This window comes from Vespa crabro, chromosome 23 (assembly GCF_910589235.1).
Source record: "Vespa crabro chromosome 23, iyVesCrab1.2, whole genome shotgun sequence".
In the NCBI taxonomy this organism is placed as follows: domain Eukaryota; kingdom Metazoa; phylum Arthropoda; class Insecta; order Hymenoptera; family Vespidae; genus Vespa; species Vespa crabro.
Genome location: NC_060977.1, coordinates 1,765,775 through 1,785,843, shown reverse-complemented (window position 1 = coordinate 1,785,843; position 20,069 = coordinate 1,765,775). Strand labels below are relative to the sequence as shown.

Genomic DNA, 20,069 nt, shown 5'->3' with positions numbered 1-20,069 from the left:
TATAAGAAATAACACAATATTGTTCCAATTCTTATTTATACAAAATTTAACAAATGAAATATATATATATATATATATATATATATATATATATAATATAATATAATATATATATATATTATATATATATATATAAATGTATATAATAATTTTTTAGATATTCTCAAATAAGTAAAATTTCTTTGTATTTGCAATATTTATAAGAAAGACCACAAAGTAATTATGTTAAACTTCATATTTTTTTATTGTTGCAAATTTTACAATATGTATAAACATGATTTTTAAATCAAACATGTTTATTACAAATTAAAATATAATATTAATATAATATAGTTGTGTACCAAGATTGATCGTTTTTTAAATTTGATATAATCATTGTCAATTAAACTTAATACGATACATATTTTTGTAATAATAATTAGTTCTTCGTTAAAACATCAAATATAAAATCCAAATAATAATTAAAGAATAATATTGTTTACTAACGTATTATAAATCTCATTAAATTATATATTACAAGTTATGTTCTTAAAAGAACATTAGGTAAAATTATATTTTTTTTGTCTAATATTATTGGCACGTATAATTTACAGTAAAAGTTTTATTTTTTCAGGCACTACGGTGATATTTTATAGTTATTCTGACTGATATTATATTGAGTATAATCACATTATGCATATTATATGCATCATTAAACTTAATGTTAACACGTTTTATAATGTAATCTACAAGTATATCCTTATACATATGTCTTAAGTGTTAACATATGTCAGTGCCACATAACATGATTAATTATTATTTTGTTACAAATGAGATATCCGAAATAGAAATATTACAGTCTAACACCCGTAACAATTTTGCAAAATATGATTCATATAAATCTTTTGATATCAGAATAAATTATTATGATATATTGCTGGGTCAGTCATTGGTGTTAATAGAAAACACCATGCAAATAGACCAATGACAAATAAAGAAAATAGAGCTGCCCTTTTTAAAGGATCTTTATAAGCCACAACTTCGGATAATTCAGGAAATCCCATATGATTGCAAAATGAATGAGCTATGAAAGGAGCTATAAAATGCCCTAAGAAAAAAGAAAATTCAAAGGTTAGTATATAATATATATATATATATTATTATTATTAAAATAATACCATTTAATAATTAGGAATCAGCATAAGTGAATCTACCTGTTTTAACAAATAGAAAGGCTGCATAAGCTCCAAATAACGTAGTATATGTAAATTGGAAACCTGTGTGCCCCAATTTCTCATTAATTCAAATATTTTTATATATTTATATGATTTTAAATTCTATACATAAGAAATACTTACAAGATATGAATAAAGCAAGTTTTATTTCCATACCCATTTTTATTCTCTCTACTACATGATGAAAATGTGCTACTCCAAAGAATAACGGACATATAAAAATGGCAGTAGTTTGTGTAAAACATTGTAAAAGTAATGGTAACATGCAAGCTCTAAAAGTCCATTCCTCAGAGAGTGGTGCAACAATGTGATTCCTCCACCAAATTAATGTATGTACACTTCCTAACCAATACATAGGCTCTAACAAAATAAGAATAATTTTGTACATTATTAATGTACATTATTTTGTACATTATCGATATTACAAAATATATCATTTTAAATACAAACCAGCATATAATCTCCAAAAACCATTAAGAATTTGTACGCTCAGTGGGCCCAAAAATAATATCATTGTTAAAAGAAATGGTATTACACTTGCTTGGATTAGGCCAGACCATCGTAAACCCAATAATTCCCAAATGGTTGCCTATAATTTTATATATATATATATATATATATATATAAAATATAAAAATTTATTTGATATATAGACCCAAATGGTAGTATTTAAAATAATTACTTTTTGGAAAACTTCCTCATCCAAGCCAACATATAGAAATATTGGTGAAATTAGAGCAACAATAAAAACACTAAAGAATCTTCTTTTTATAGTAGAAGGATGTTCTCTGTAAATAGATATATAATAATGTAATGAATAATAACCGTTATATATATATATATATATATATATATATATATATATATATATATCAAAAGTATCTAAGTCTTTAATAAATAACTACAAAATATAAATCTTTCGAGTACGCCTATTAATATAAATTATATACTGATTAAATATTTATTTTAAAAGGTACTAATCAATTTCAAAATTCACAGTTTATAAAACCTGACTAATATAATACTTTGACTTTATACATGTTTTTACATTGATTTAATTAAACATGCACTATCCAATACATTAGTACACATTCTCGAAAGAAAATTAAAAAAAAGAAAAAAGAGAGCTGCTACATGAGAATTTATATTAAAAATAATGACATTTTAACAGAGATTATATTCATATAAAATAGAGATATATCTGGCCGAGGAATATTTTTAAATAATCCGCCAAAAACAAACAAGGAAAGTTTAAGGAGTCTCCACTGCGAGCGCTGCAAAGTTCATTCTTGTCCAGAAATACGAGCGTCTACGCGAGTGGGAGATCCGAATGAAGGGGGGAATTTGTGTTCTCTTTCTCTCTCACTCTCATTTTCTCTTTTTCGTTCGTAGTTGTCTGCCTGCTTGCCTGCGAGATACACTGTTAAAGAGCAAAGCGTGTTCGGAGCCACAAGAGAAATGGCAGTACGATTTGACGTTTGAAAGATCAAGGAAATTTTACATACCTATTGTGAGGAGAATTCCATACGTACAAGCTCGCGATATAAACGACCGATAATACAAAGCATGAAAAAATTCCGGAGATACAGGATAAATCGGTATTTCGACCCGTGGTCTCCATAACTCCATACTAATGTTGGTTGCTTGTGTGGTGGCGATTCACAGTATAGGAAGGGGGGATCGGTAAGGGGTTGAAGGAGTGTAGGGTGGCGACGGAAGAAGTGTGGGGGAAGGGAGAAAGAGAGGAAGAAAGAAGGACAGACAGACAGAGGGAGGGAGGGAGATAGATAGATAGATAGATAGATAGATAGAGAGAGAGAGAGAGAGAGAGAGAGAGAGAGAGAGTGCGCGAGTAGAACCAAGAGAGAAGAGGAGAGAAAGAGTGAGTGAGTAAGAGAGAGAGAGAGAGAGAGAAAGAGAGAGAGAGAGAGAGAGAAAGAACAGAAATTCATCCGATTGGCGCTCCAATACTACAGTCGACAGTCCTACCGTCGATGAGAAGATGGCCGCTGGGCTCGGTAGAAGTGTCGCCATTGTTTAGTGTTTAGTTATTTTAACAATTCTCGCATTATTTTCTTTCGGTCAGCACGGAAAAAATGCCAAGCGCATCGTTTACGTCATCGCGCAACTACGTGCGAAGATCAAGAAGAAAAGGAGCTAACAGAATCCCCCTACCTTCAAGAACCACCTCGGGTAAGGCATCCGAAGTTCGGTTCGCTGCTTACCTGTCTCAGCTCTTCTTCCTTTTACCTTCACCCCATTTTTTCTATGTTTTTCTATTTCTATTTCAATATACTATCAACGAACAAATGTACCCTATATCCTTTCATTTTGATATCTCTCTCAGTTTAACAACATAAGCTTAAAAAATGCCGACCGTAGTAAACGACAATCACCCTCCTGCTTATACACACGTCCATTGCAGACACCGATTTTATAGGTTGAAAGGTCCTATCGAATGCACCGATCGGAGTACTGGATGACGTTTTCAAGTATTAACGCGGCGTATACTTTCATCGTTCATCGATCGTCTCTCCTTTTCTCTTAATCATCGATTTCCTCTCCTGTCTTTTTTACCATCGTTGATTTTTATTCCGGTACGTCCGTCCTGTCTACCACCTCGCCTCACCCCACCCCCTCTTTTCTTTTCTCTTCTCTCCGTTTCTTTCTTTTTTTTACTCTTTCTTTCTCTCCCTCTCTCTCTCTCTCTCTCTCTCTCTTTCTCTTCTTTCTGTCTCTCTCTGTCTGTCTCTGTCTGTCTCTTTCTCTCTTTCTCTCTCTCTTTCTCTCTCTCTCTCTCTCGCTGTCTGTCTCTACCTTTTTTATCCTTTTTCTTTTCGTAATGTCGATTTACTACCCGCACAGCTGTATGAAACTGAACGCCTTCCTCATGCACAATCTAGAAAAATTCAATAATCACGAGTAAAAATATGCTTCAAGATAAAGGACACAGCTGTTTCAATGAACCACTATTGTCATACATATTTTACATTAAATCATTATGTCGCTCTACTTTCCCAAATGACTATTATGATTTTAATGTAATTGGTAACATTCATTAAACAGCAATCAAAAATGGATCTCCTTATTGGTTTCTATATTTTCATTTTTTGTAAATTCTCTGTGGATTATATGTGTGTTTTGAAATAAAATCTTTAAGTTTGATACCACCGTTTACGTTTTGTTTTTTTTTTTCTTTTTTTGAGTTGATTAGTGTTGAATTTTTTTTTTCTTTTTCTTTATATATATATTTCCATACTTCTCTCTCACTTCAAAAAACATGCTTTAACTTGTCAAATAATGCTTATTATTAATATATATAACTAACATAATATTTAGATCTATTGCATTATATTTTCCATATTTTCTTTTTTATTATACATATGTATATATACATATATATATATATGTATATATATATATTTAGATCAATATAAAATATAATAAAAAATTTAAGTTTTTTTCTTTAATGAGAACTAGACAATGAAATGAAATATTAAGAAAAAATTTCAAATTTTAACCTATATGATAAAACGTCATCAATTTCGAAATAGCTGTCAATTTTGACAGTTATTTCGAAACATAACCTTTTTAGTCTAGGCGCATTTTATATACAAGTAGCTTGTTACTATATATATATATATGTATGTAATAGTAATATACTGTTAGGGAAATCCCTAGTAGATCGATCATATTTACTAAATGTTTCTAAATTTTTTTTTCTTTTTTCTTTTTTTTTTTTTTTGAACAGTACAGTTTTAATTATAATATATTAATAAATTTTAAATATTACTTTTAAAGAAAACTACATTGACATATAAGATGAAGAAATGTATGTCATTCGTAATTATTAAATATACATAAAATATAATTAAAAAAAAAAGAAAAAGTTCTTTAATATATTTATTGTAAATATATTATAGTTGTAATATGAATTTGATTATATTATAGCCGAGCCATGCGAATTGCCATGTCCAGCGTCAAATCAGATTCCTCCTGGAGGTGGTGTTGGTGGAGGAGGAGGAGGAGGAGCAGGAGGTGGTGGTGGTAATGGTGGAAGAGGCTCGTCACCTAGTGTGTCAGGTGTAGCTGCACCTTCACCTTCTCCATCACATTCACATTCTTCGCCATATGATTTGAGGCGTAAAAGTCCACCTCATCCGGATCCAGCACCTGGCACAAGTTCTGCATTACCCCCCTCGGGCGGCAGTAGTATTGCTGCTACCCTTGGCAGTTTTACTCTTCCAGCAAGGAAACGACCACGGCGAACGTGTTCACTTTCTGCAGATGGTAAATTTCCAAATTTCTATTAATAGATATACATATTGTAAATAAATGTATATTCATTGTTATATTGTCAACTATTACATGTGATATAATTATGATGATAAATTTATTTTTTGTAATAGGTACAAATACAAATACAGCAGCACATTATCTACAATATGAATTACCAGACGAAGTGTTGCTTACTATATTCAATTATTTAATGGAACAAGATCTGTGCAGAGTTTCACAAGTTTGTAAACGTTTTCAAGCTATCGCAAATGACACAGAACTATGGAAATCCCTCTATCAACAAGTATATGAATATGATTTACCTTTGTTTAATCCAGCACCTTGTAAATTTGAATTTGTTTCTCCGGATGAGTCTGATTATCCAAATCCATGGAAAGAAAGCTTTAGACAATTATATAGGGGGGTACATGTCAGACCTGGCTTCCAGGATTTAAAATTCAAAGGACGAAATTTGCCGTATTTCAACACGGTTCAAGGGGCATTGGATTATGTAGACGAATACAGAAGCAGCAACAGTAATTCTTCAAGTAATGCAAATACAAGTGCTCAAGGAAATTGCTGCGGGAGTAATTCTCAAACAATAGAAGAAGCACCTCAACATTTAGTATTCTTACATGCTGGAACATATAGAGGTGAATTTCTTGTAATCGATAGTGATGTTGCACTAATTGGAGCAGCTCCTGGCAATGTGGCAGAATCGGTCATATTGGAACGAGAAAGTGAATCTACTGTAATGTTTGTAGAAGGTGCTAAGCGTGCATATGCTGGGCACCTTACTTTAAAGTTTACTCCAGATGTTACTAGTACAGTTCCACATCATAAACATTATTGTTTGGAAGTGGGTGAAAATTGTAGTCCTACAGTTGATCACTGCATTATTAGAAGCTCGAGTGTGGGTAAGTATATTTTCTACACATAATCTATATAATACGAAAAAAGAAACAAAAGATCCAATAAGAATTAATGATTTTGTTTATTATAGTGGGAGCAGCTGTTTGTGTATCTGGTGTTGGCGCTAATCCTGTAGTAAAGAACTGTGACATATCAGATTGTGAAAATGTTGGGCTTTATGTTACTGATTATGCACAAGGAACATATGAAGACAATGAAATCTCACGGAATGCATTAGCTGGTATTTGGGTTAAAAATTATGCAAATCCAATTATGAGAAGGAACCATATTCATCATGGTAGAGATGTTGGAATATTTACATTTGATAACGGTCTTGGATATTTTGAAGCCAATGATATTCATAATAACAGAATAGCAGGTTTTGAAGTAAAAGCTGGTGCAAATCCAACAGTTGTACATTGTGAAATACATCATGGTCAAACAGGAGGAATTTATGTTCACGAAAACGGTTTAGGACAATTTATTGATAACAAAATTCACTCCAATAATTTTGCTGGAGTATGGATTACTTCAAATTCAAATCCAACGATTCGAAGAAATGAAATTTATAATGGTCATCAAGGAGGAGTGTATATATTTGGAGAAGGAAGGGGTTTAATAGAACATAATAATATTTATGGTAATGCTTTGGCTGGAATACAAATCAGAACAAATTCAGATCCAATAGTTAGGCATAATAAAATACATCATGGTCAGCATGGAGGCATATATGTACATGAAAAAGGGCAAGGTTTAATAGAGGAAAACGAAGTCTATGCCAATACTTTAGCAGGAGTTTGGATCACTACAGGATCAACTCCAGTTTTAAGAAGAAATCGAATTCATAGTGGCAAACAAGTTGGAGTTTATTTCTATGATAATGGACACGGAAAGTTAGAGGATAATGATATTTTCAATCATTTGTATTCAGGAGTACAAATAAGGTATTAAAAAAAAACAAAGAAATTATTGTATAAAAAATTATTATAAATCTTAAACAATATTAAATCTACGATAAATAAATTATAATTCCATTTTTTGAAACAGAACTGGAAGTAATCCAGTGATACGTGGAAATAAAATATGGGGCGGACAAAACGGTGGCGTTCTTGTGTACAATAGTGGTTTAGGCTTACTTGAACAAAATGAAATTTTTGATAATGCCATGGCAGGTGTATGGATTAAAACTGATAGTAATCCTACATTAAAAAGGAACAAGATATTTGATGGGAGAGATGGAGGAATTTGTATATTTAATGGTGGTAAAGGTAAATGTCATATAATAATTATGATAATTTATTAATTTGTTATATTAAATGTTGCATGTAATATAGGTGTCTTAGAAGAAAATGATATATTTCGCAATGCGCAAGCTGGGGTGCTTATATCTACACAATCCCATCCAGTATTAAGGAGAAATCGAATTTTTGATGGATTAGCAGCAGGCGTTGAAATAACTAATAATGCTACTGCAACATTAGAATTTAATCAGATCTTTAATAATCGATTTGGTGGTTTATGCTTAGCAAGTGGTGTACAACCAACAACTAGAGGTAAGGATATGAGATATAGTAAAAATATGAATACCAACATATAATAACACTTTTTCTATTATTAACCGAATATCTTTTTTTTTTTCTTTCTTTTTTCTTTCTTTTTTCTTTCTTTTTTTTTCTTTTTTTTTTCTTTTTTCTTTTTTTTTTCTTTTTTTTTTTTAGGCAATAAAATATTCAACAACCAAGATGCTGTCGAAAAGGCAGTTGGAAATGGCCAATGTTTGTACAAAATATCATCATATACATCTTTTCCAATGCATGACTTTTATCGCTGTCAAACATGCAACACTACAGATCGCAATGCAATATGTGTAAACTGTATAAAAACTTGCCATGCAGGACACGACGTAGAATTTATCAGACATGATCGGTAAGATATAATTTTATATCTAATACTATAGATTATTTAAAAATAAAGAATTCTATAAGCAATACTTATATCAAGTATTTTTACATTTTTAAATTTCAGCAATTACATTATAGTAATTATAGTTATTATTTATAAGTAGGTTTCTTTACACGAGAAGGTTATAAGTAATCAGAAAGTGAAATTATTTTTATAGAATAGAAATGTAAAAAAATGAATTAATAATTACAGGTTCTTTTGTGACTGTGGTGCTGGTACATTAAGTAACCAGTGTCAACTTCAGGGTGAGCCTACACAAGACACTGATACATTGTACGATAGTGCTGCACCAATGGAGTCACATACACTTATGGTTAACTAGGAATTAACCTGAACTAATTTAAATAATCAAACAACATTGAACATGTAAGTTGAATTTATTGCACATATGCAGCGTGTTACGCTGCTGAGTTCTTTATTATGGTCTTAATTTTTTTTTTCCATGTTCCCATCATTTAATGACTGTTATTTCTAAAATTGTTAATATTATATCCAGTTTTATCATTCTCATTTTTCATTGTTATTATCATGTAAAATTTTTTCATATTATCAACAAATCATATAGTTTAAATTATTCGAGAAAGTAATATTTTCTATCAATATCTAATTTCAAATTTAATATTTAACATGTTAATAATATTTTTATTTGTTCTCTTTCTTTTCTTTTTTTTTTTCTTTTTTTCTTTTTTTGGAGAATAAAAGTCTAAACTTGTTTTATATATCGCGACTTGTGTAACAATGCAAAAATTTATATTATATATATATATATATATATATATATATATATATATATATATATGTATGTATATATGTATATGTATATATATATATGTATATGTATATGTATATGTATATGTATATCCCAGTTTTATTTTATTTATGGGAACACTGTTTCTTTCTTACATCGAAAGATAGTAGAGAACTCTGCAATAAAAAAGAACATAAATAGAAATACATCAAAGTGATAAGTGGAATAATGAAATTTAAAGTCGATGAACAGAATAATTGAGGACGCAAAATTCGCCAAAATAATTGCATTGTGTAATGATATAAAATTAATATTAATTTATAGTTAAATGGAAAAAGTACCGAACTTTCCATGTGTCCTTCGTTACGAGAGAAAGAGAAAGAGAGAGAGAGAGAGAGAGAGAGAGAGAGAGAGAGAGAGAGAGAGCGAGAGAGAGAAAGAGAGAGAGGTGTCTACTATCTAAATTTTATGTGAAAAGAGTGCAGTGATAACTGTGTAAAAGATAATTTGTGTGTATATGCCCTAATGAAGAAGACATTGAATAAAATTGTTACTGGGACGTTTTAATGAACTATGTTAAAAAATCCAGTACAGTGCAAAGGCATATTATGGTAAAATCTCTACGGTATATATATATTATAGTGCCGAATAAAATGTAAATTATGTACATCATAAGGAACTCGGTAGAATAGCGATATTGACTGGTCCTCTTGCTATTAAAAAACAGAAAGCATGAACATTATAACACGTGAAGTATATTAACAAAATTTGCACAACAGTTGACAAAATAATAGTAGTGTATACAGGAACGTATAAAAAAAAAAAAAAAAAAAAGAAAAAAAAAGAAAAAAAAAAGAAAAGAAAGAAAGAAAGAAGTGCACATATTATACTTAAAATTTGCGAAACTAAAAAAAAAAAAAGAGAAAAAAAATAAAAAAAACCATAGACTGTTCAAAGAAATCTCGATAAATACATTTACGAAGAAAATCAACTGTCAATATAATATGTGAAATGCGACTTTAGTTATGAATTTATTAAATAAGCAAGATATCACAATTTCACAAGGAAGAGAAAAAGACACAAGAAAAAAAAAAACAAAGAAAAGAAAATGAAGAATACCAAAATAGATATATCTAAAAATACAATATACAACTGGAATATAATCAAAATGGAGATAAACACCTATCTATACATTTTAATAATTTTTGAATGTAAAAAAATGTATTTCGTGATATATCGGCGCGTATGACATCCCTTTAATTCCACCACTTGCATCGTAAATTGTGATGGTCCTAAGTTGCCTAAGAGCAAAGTGCATAATAAGATAAAGAAAAAATATTTAAACTATAATTAATTAAAACACAGTGTATAATGGTGTTTGCCAGTTAACAAAAACGACAAGAAAAAATGAACTGTCTGAGAGGTGCAATTTTCAATCTACATATAATATCGTATCTTATACGAATAATCTGTTTTTTCTTTCTTTTTTTTTCTCTCTTCTTTTTTTTTTAAAAAAGAAAAAAAAGAAAACCTTATGTTAGTGACAACGTCTAATCGTATTATTGTAATTGCAAGTCAAGAGCCAACCTCTGCTTTGTATGAAACGAGCGCCTATTAGCAATAATTTTAGATGCAACCCTTCTCCGTTTATGCGAATTAATATTAATATAAGTAGAAGAAAACAAAAATATTATATATATTAAAATCATTAATGTAGAATATATATTGTGTTTGGCCAACCAAATTGTACAACATATATATTCATTATTGTATTTAGTGATTTTGTATATTGTTTAAGAAAAGCAAAAAAAAAAACAACACAAGTGGATAATGTCACGTCGAAATTGCCTTTGAATTTACTGACCTTTAAAGGGGTCTGTAGTATTACTGTACTAAGGTGTCATATTATGCATAGTATAACTATATGATATCGAACAAGTATATGCACTGAAAAAAAAAAAAAAAAAAATATAAGATAAAACAAAATATCAAAGGCATTTTTCGCTCGTGTATTAATAGGCCTTAAAAAGCTTCAAATTGAATGTTCTTGAGTGAGATATATTGTATGGTATGTTACATTTTGTTGGATAGCGTTCAATTGTGAATTTTTTCTTGAAACTTGAAGTGAAGAAACTACAGAGAAAAGGAAACAGAAACGAAAAAGAACACATGCATATTCTACGTGATAAAAAATCAAACAAATTAATATAATATATAAAAATATACTTGTCGTATTTAAGAACAATTTTTTTTATTATTATTACTTTTTTTAGTTGGATAAAATTCGTAATTTCATTAATATTATTTAGTTAATTTTTGTGTCAATATTTTGACAAAAAAAAAAAGAAATATATTATTATTATTATTATTATTATTATTATTATTATTATTATTAGATTTGTTATTTCTAATTTAATTAATATACAACATTTGCTCTTGAGTGTATGAAAAAGCAAAGCTAAAAAATAGAAACAAGATAATACATAAAAATTATTTTCATGGAAGATTTTTATTGTTTCTTTTTAATCTTTAGCACAAAAAAAAGTGATCGTGAATGAAAATTAATATAAATATATAAAAGAAAGTAAATTTAATTTTATTGTATTGACAATAGATACGTATACTTTTCTGTGATTTCTATTCTCTCACAGTTTCAATGATGTTAAGTAATTTTTACTCTAAATATTGTTTTTTTTTTACGCAGCAGCCGCGTATAGAGAAAACTCGAGAAGTAAAACGAATTCTAATTTTATATCTTCCAGTGGCTTCCACTCTGCATATTTACTGCGGTGTCCACATATGTGCGACTGTAAACACACACATACACACACACAACGTGCTTTAAAAGAGAGAAATGCATAGTTACGATTTATGATTAGTAGATTTGTACAAATAACAATTCCTTCACAGTAGAAGAAGAAAAAAGAAAAAGAAAAAATATTCGGCTGCAGCACAATTATAATGTTTCTGTTTTAGTTGTTGGATGTGTTTTAGAAGATAAGATTTAAATCAGCTATAGAATCTGTTGTGTTTTTATTTTTACACTTCGTATGGACTCTCAGCTGATATTAGATAAAGTTTTCATTCCTATCAAAATGTCAATTGGATATTTTGAAAATGTAAAGATCATCATCCCGAAATCGATCAATCATATGCGTACATATATCTATATATATAATCATCCAGAAGAGAAATTTTATTGTTACAAACCTCTTTCCCGTGTCATTTTTACTAGAATAATATAAATAATTTTCGTCTTTTTTCTTTCTGTTAAAAGTAAATCAAAACAAAATTTTAAAAAATAAATAAAAAATTAAAAAAAAAAAAAATTAAAAAAAAAAAAGAAAAAAAAATACAAACATACATGGAATTTCACTTCTGGAACGCATAATATATTATGATCGTCATATTATAAGACACGATTTCATTTCTTACTCCCCTTTTTTTCCTCTAACCATAACACACTCCTAGAATTTCAAAGTGTCTTCGAATTAATTGTGTATGCGAATCGCGTATAATAATGTTTTATTTTTAATAAGGATGTAAGTGCGTAAAGTGTTAAGTGTCTTGTATCAGCTGCATTTTACTTATCGATTTTAATTATTATTATTATTATTATTATTATTATTATTATTATTATTATTATTATTATTATTATTATTATTATTATATTATTATTATTATTATTATTATTATTATTATTATTATTATTTCTTTTTTTCTTTTGGTTTTATTTTTTTTTTTTTTTTTACTACTACTTTTTGTTAAAAACTTTGTATCATTTCATTTTAACATGTATAGTCCATCGAAATCGCATAGATATACTCTACGTTAGGACTCAACGTTTGCTGCTTTGTTTGGCTGTTACTTATTAAGCAGCAGAAGCAGGATCAAAAGATCCTTGAGAAGATTAAAAGGGGGATGAGATATTCAGCGTATTAAGGATATATATTTCTTCGATTCCCTTTTTTTGCTTTTCTCAACCCCATTCCCCCCGCCCCCTCATTCCGAGCCAGCGGCAGCGTGTAACATTAATAACACAAAAGCCAAGCGAAGAACCGAAAGTAGCAAACGCAGAGAAACGATATTCGCATCGCGAATTTCTTTTTTTTTTTCTTCTTTTTTTTTTGTTCTTTCTCTCAATAAATACTTGCCATTAATAACGTTAGTTGCCATAGTTTGCTGCTATTTGTTTTTGTTTTGCGGTAGAGGCCAGATAGACATAAGCGTACACGGCATTTTATGCAAAACACGAATCCGCGAATGCTGATACCACTACGTATTCTGTAAATATTAGTCTGTCCATTATATACATATATCTACATATATATAATATATGTGTATATATGTATATATATATATATATACATATATATATATACATATATGATTATATACATAATGCATTGATTATATGCTATTATACAAAAATATATGATCATGAATTATCATTTCTTTTTATTGTATATTCTTATTTTTTTGTGTACTTCAATTTTTCATAATATTCGTAGTAATATAGCTGTAATTATATATACAATAATTATATTGTAAGAAGAGAAGAAAAATATTTCTAAGGAAAGTTATATATATATATTTTACTCTTATTTTTTCTTGTTTTTTTTTGTTATTATTATTAATTTTTTTTTTTTTTTTTTTTTTTTTTAAGATGCTTTCGATGTAAATTACGTATTCTTTGATTATATACGATCGCTCGAGAACGAATAAATTATTATCAAAGTCATTTTTTCTTTTCTTGCGATCTCTCTCTCTTTTTAGAGATAAACGTCTATTTAAAGACTAATTTTTACTAAAAGTCTGATATATTATATATGCTTTCGAAATTATAGATCATATAATATATAATCGCTTACTTCTCATACTTGTAAACACTATCTCTTTCTCTTTTCATATATTAAAATTTACTCTTCCATTATATTTAAAAGTGTTTTTAATTTTTTTCCTATATATATCGTCAGTTATAATATATAATTCTAATTCTAATAATAATAATAATAATAATAATAATAATAATAATAATAATAATAATAATAATAATAATAATAATAATAATAATAATATTAATAATAATAATAATAATAATAATAATAATAATAATAATAATAATGATAATAATAATAATCAGTTAAAAAATATGTAATTCTTCTCTTGTTACATATATTTCGATTTTATTTTTGTAATCTAACTTTTATGCCCACGTCCTCACCCCCGTCCCAACCTGCATTTTGATCCATATTAATATATTAAATTGTTTAATTGGAAAACTACGCGTTGAAATATAATCCATGTATATGATTATACGATTAGAATTACTTTTGTGAAAATGAGTACAAAACGTACGATTTTTATATGTTATGAATGAATTCTTTATTTATCCGAGAGATTATGTCAAATGAAATTTGCGCTGTTATATTATTATTTTTGTATTATTATAAATTACAACATATAAATATGAAAATTTGTAATTCTCTTACTCTACACAAGATTCTTAAACGAACGAAACATTTAACAATGTATTCTAAATTCTCGTAATTTTATCTCGAAACAGTATTATGAGCAAGGTAATGACTTCGCATTAAGATTAAAAAAAAAAAAAAATAATAATAATAATACTATTAATACTACTACACTACTACTACTACTACTACTAATAATAATAATAATAATAAAGACAAACCATAGTAAACTCATTAATAATATACGAAACTTTATACTTCGATTATAGCTGTTTTTACTCTCAACCATATCTATCTGTGAATATTTAATTAGTAGAGAGATAATGCTGATTTTTTTGGTGAATGAATTTATTCCAAAAACCTCGCTAATGTTGCATATTGTCTAATTATACAAATTTAGTGAAAAGAAATCTTTGCTTTCTGACACAAATACACATAAATACACACACGCACACACACACACACACACACACACACACACATACATACACACATATATATATATATATATATTTCATGTGAAATTAAATTTAAATCGTTTTCATTAAATTAGCGATTACCAAAAAAAAAAAAAGAAAAAAATCAACTGGTATTAAAGGTAATTTCATTAAATATCTTCTAGGACTTATTTGTTATAAATAAGGAAGGATATTACGTTAAACGACAATACCATGTGGTACCATGCCTTAACACACACATGTACGATGTTAAATATATCTCTATATATAAGATATATACAATCTCTTTGCAAATATAATTGATGTTTTTTCAATCTGTGAACACATTATATATATATATATACACACATATATTACTAAAAAAATATATATATATATAATATTAAAACATACTTAATTTTTACAAAGAAAGTTATATGTGATGTCACAGTGTCACAAAGTCTCACTTATGGTGTGAAAATGATGATTAGCGTGTCAACGATTTTTTACAAGTGTGCATAAATAGAGAGAAAGAGAGAGAGAGAGAGAGAGAGAGAGAGAGAGAGAGAAAGAGAGAGACGAAAAGAAAGAGAAAACAGATTAATAGTTTTCAATTTACTCCTAATAATAATTAAAAAATACTCGATATATCTTTACATTAAATATATCTCATATGAATAAAGAATTTTAACGCTTTTGGATATTAATAACACACGTACTGGTTATTATATTATGTATAGAATCCATTTTTGGTGTATCGAGTTAAAAAAATATATATATATATATATATATATATATATATATATACTCTCTGCTAAGTTAGATTAATCGTGAGCAATGTGTACAGTAACTGTAAATATATGAAATAACATTGTTTAACAAGTGTATGGATATAATAATATACAGGGTGTTTCGAAACGAGATAGCTACTTCTCTCTGATTCTCAACATTGGAAATATTTATCGCAAAAGATTAAAATTAACAGAGACATGTTTTTTTTTATTTTATTTTATTTTATTTTTTTTTTTTATTTTTTTTTTTTACGTTAATTAGAGACTACAATTTTTGTATATACATCAATTTTACGATACTATCTGAAAATATAAAGATGACGAAGGATATTTTTAAGATTTATTCTTTTTCATGTAGATATTTAAATTATGCGATTAAAATAGACAGAATCATTTACAAAATGACTAGACTTACGTCGATTTCTTTGTTTTATTATTATTATTATTATTATTATTATTATTATTATTATTATTTTTCTATTTTAATTTTTTTTATTACTTACGAAAATTTTGCGACGAAGAAAAGAGAGTTGTAACGAAGCTAACGCAATGAAAATATTTTATTGGAGAATCGGAGAAAAAGTGGACGAAAAAAAAAGAGAAAGTGGAGATATTCGTTGCCTATATAAGAGAATGAATTGTAAAACATGAAATACTGATTAGAAATAAATAATGGACAACTTCAAAGAAATGGCCTATAGACAAGAAACATTAGAATTAAAAATGTTTTTGATATGATCGCATGAAAAAAAAAAAACAAAAACATAAAAAAAAACAAAAAAAAAACAAAAAAGAAAAAGAAACGAAAAAAAGAAAAAATGAAAAAAGAAACGAATAACAATCGAAAAAAACACGATACATTTTATGATTAACGTAATTAGATAAGCGATAGAAATGTATCTTGCATCAACGAGATATAATTTTAAATATTGCTCATTACAATCTCGAACGATCGATGATCTTTTAAAAGATTTCTAAAAAAAAGAAAAAGAAAAAGAGGGAAAGGGATGGAAGAAGAAAAGAAAAAAGGAACAAAACACACTTTGTCACCAAATATGTTTCTCGTAAGAAGTTAGATGTATTATTAAGATGTATAATAAATCGTTTAGATTGTATAAGTTAGACGTTAAGACAACTTATTATTATATGAAACGTTTCATTGGAGAATAGGCGATACAAGTAATATTATTTTTTACAGAGAATTTACAGCGGACGATAATCGAGTTATGCTCGACTAGAACAAAACCAAAAGAAAGAAAAAAGAAAGAAAGAACATACGAAAAAGCATTATTATCAATGAATAGAGACGACGAATAATATCGGGAGTCATACAATCTGCTCAATCGTGAACATTGATCAATGAGAAAAATAATGATCTAGAAGTTTAGACGACATCTTTCGATATTGACGAAAAAAAAAAAAGAAAGAAAAAAGAAAAGAAAAGAATGAAAAAGAAAAAAAAACAATGACGTAAGAACTTTATTGAAAACGAAATAATTCAAAAAGTCGTATTTCATAAAAAGATATCCATTCTTTACGCGAATCTTTTCTCGTGATAAGAAAAGAAACTGAGATAAGACTCGATATATAATATTACACCGCTACATAAACTATTTTATATTATTACTTTCGGCAACGTCATATAGAGTTCAGGGAAAGTATAGTTAATCGATTATAAACGAATTTTAAGGAATGTGAGATCGCGGTATTATAAAAAGAAGTTGCAATATATTATTATAATTACGTCGATAAAACATATTAAATTTCCTGTTGTTAAATTTATCCATGATATTTGTGGAATTCGTAATATTTGTTCGAATCGTATACAAAAATTCCGCTTCGACGAATAGCAACGCAGAGAATATTATTACATCCGTACAGGGCAAATGGCGTCCGAAGAAAATAAATCGATTGTATTATAGCGATATGCACGGACTAGAGCACATCTCCGTGTGCTATATATATATATATATATATATATATATATATATATATATATATATATATATATGGTACGTTTATATATATATATAAATGCAGTCACGTAACATTAATAACGACGATTGATACACTTTAATAAATAAGTACCTTAAATGTTTAAGTCTAATACACGATCGTAAACTTTTAGCTGCACCAAGTGCCATAGTCCAATAGGTATAATAATAATATAATTATAACAGTCTCCATATAAATAATAAATTGTGCCGAGGACGAAAGGACAAAAATCGTGTTTTTTTCGAATTTTTGCCTGATCGCAATCTGATATTACACCGATATTCGTGTCGTAAAAAAAAAAAAAAGTGAAAAAAGAAATGCAACACATGATAACAGACATCTTTAAAAAAAAAAAAGAAAAAGAAGAGAGAGAGAGAAAGAAAAAAAAGAAGATCGAATCGTTATCGAAAAGCCAGATATGACAATATAAAAAACAATACAATTCATTTTCATTCCTGATAATTCTTAATACAATATTTCTTCTTTTTTATATTTGAAAGATCAGTATATTTTATGTTAACACTGGAAACATAACAAAAGTCTCCTCGTTCGATCATTTTTTTTTTTGCGAGATATTAATGAAACCAAAAAAAAATAAAAAAGAAAGAAAGGAACACCTGTTCTAAATCATAATACAACAACAACAACAACAATAACAAAAAGTAAATAAAACAAAAAAAAACGTGTCACGCAATTGTATATTATAAATGCTACTGTTTAAAAATATATTGCTATTGTCAACGTAAGATAAAGCGTTGAGTTTCTCTATGCAATACCTTTACATAATTTACACAATGATTTTAATCTCAGATTAAATATGCGTAACATTTTGAATGGGGGGTAGTGTTAAGGTGGGGATAGGGATGAAGATGGGGCAAGGGGGAATCGATTATAAAGTGGAGAGTAGTAGTCTAGCATTACCATTAGTCGGACCGTCCTTACCTAATGTTGCTCGACTACTACGAGCAGCAACAAGCTGTTGCTCGAAAAAAAAAAAAATTCACCAAGTTCACGGTATGCAATAATTCTTTCCTTATCACATAACAGAGATATTATGCTCGAAAATATTGGACGATTGAAATTTGATTGAAAAAAAAAGTACAATATTTTCTACAACAGATGTCGTATAATATTCGTACACCCACTATATCAAAGAGCGACAACAGAGGGACCAGAAGTCGGCACTTTTATTCAGTCGACTAGGACTTCGCATAGCGAAACGAAGACGATTCTTCGAGTTAAATTTCCCAGGTGATACGAGACGTGATAGTATCTATTTTATTTTCTGCTAAATATATATATATATATATATATATATATATATATATATATATATATACGCATACACACATATATATATATATGTATTGTGTGTGTGTATATATGTATATATATATACCTGTGTATATATATATATATGCATATGTAATATAACAGGTAGTAATTATTTATTTATAATTATCGTCGTAATTCGTTCTAATTGTCAGACGATATAGAGTTAAGATAGAAGAGATAGAAAAGGATAAAGGTCGAGTGAGAGAGGATACGAGAGCTCCTTTGGCTAGCCGAAAATCGATCGGTGGCGGCGGCGGTGGTGCTGGTAGTAGTGGTGGTGGCGGCTCATCGATGTGTCGGGGTTAGCGACACCTGGAAAACGCGTGCATCGTGCGATTTCCTCGAAAGAAATCTTAGATTCTTTAGAATTCTTAAAGTGATCGTTGATTCCTCGGTGATATTTAAAGTGTGTGTTACGATATATTTATAAGTAACGTTGTTGAATAAGTATAAGGGTATAATAAGGAAGGGTGGTTCTCTTTATCATCGTTGCCCTGTCATCGTCCTGTCACCCGACGAACACTTTTTCACGATCGAACTTTAAAAGTGGGGTATTTTTATCGTGGCATTCAACGTGGCGTGTTTCTTCGTGACATTACTACCATTACAATTGGCGAACAAGGGTGGCTGGCGAGCGGGCGGGGAGAGTATAAGAGAGGAAGGGGTGCAGTTCCAAATAAGTAAACTCGAAACTCGAGCCTCAAGAAGGGTCAAGGAAATTTTGGGTGAAGGCAAATTTTTGCCGACCTTAAATAAATTCGGAATGCGTCGAAAAATGGCAGAAAGAAACAGGCCTCGTCTGGTTTCAACGTGAGAAGGGACGTGGATCCTCCTAGGATCCTTGAAAAGAAAAAAGAAAAAAGGAAAAAAGAAATTAAAAGAAGCGGAAGATACTGAAAAAAATAACGAAGGTCCTTAGACCT

The 20,069-nt window shown here is 28.6% G+C and overlaps 2 protein-coding genes across 8 annotated transcripts; one reads left to right on the top strand and one right to left on the bottom strand.

Moving 5' to 3' along the window:
• Positions 1 to 329: 329 nt before the first annotated feature.
• Positions 330 to 2,973, bottom strand: LOC124432132 (CAAX prenyl protease 2). Its single transcript, XM_046980751.1, has 6 exons — positions 2,720 to 2,973; positions 1,897 to 2,002; positions 1,665 to 1,803; positions 1,338 to 1,574; positions 1,194 to 1,256; positions 330 to 1,087 (listed from the first exon to the last, which is right to left on the bottom strand). The coding sequence occupies exons 1-6, from the start codon at positions 2,833 to 2,835 to the stop codon at positions 891 to 893; spliced, it is 858 nt and encodes a 285-aa protein (XP_046836707.1). The 5' UTR covers positions 2,836 to 2,973; the 3' UTR covers positions 330 to 890.
• A 69-nt stretch (positions 2,974 to 3,042) lies between these two features.
• LOC124432129 (F-box only protein 11) lies at positions 3,043 to 20,049 on the top strand. 7 transcript variants are annotated; one of them, XR_006944191.1, is made up of 11 exons: positions 3,043 to 3,407; positions 5,166 to 5,504; positions 5,624 to 6,409; positions 6,496 to 7,348; positions 7,452 to 7,672; positions 7,739 to 7,957; positions 8,123 to 8,330; positions 8,559 to 8,732; positions 17,015 to 18,825; positions 18,931 to 19,062; positions 19,299 to 20,049. XR_006944191.1 is itself a non-coding variant. In XM_046980749.1 (9 exons), the coding sequence occupies exons 1-8, from the start codon at positions 3,311 to 3,313 to the stop codon at positions 8,686 to 8,688; spliced, it is 2,853 nt and encodes a 950-aa protein (XP_046836705.1). In that variant the 5' UTR covers positions 3,043 to 3,310; the 3' UTR covers positions 8,689 to 8,732; positions 9,439 to 12,132. The 7 variants fall into 7 exon arrangements, 2 of the variants coding, with proteins under 2 accessions (XP_046836705.1, XP_046836704.1); XR_006944192.1 differs by having other exon boundaries at positions 17,015 to 19,062; positions 19,308 to 20,049; XR_006944190.1 differs by having other exon boundaries at positions 17,015 to 19,062.
• Positions 20,050 to 20,069: the final 20 nt, after the last annotated feature.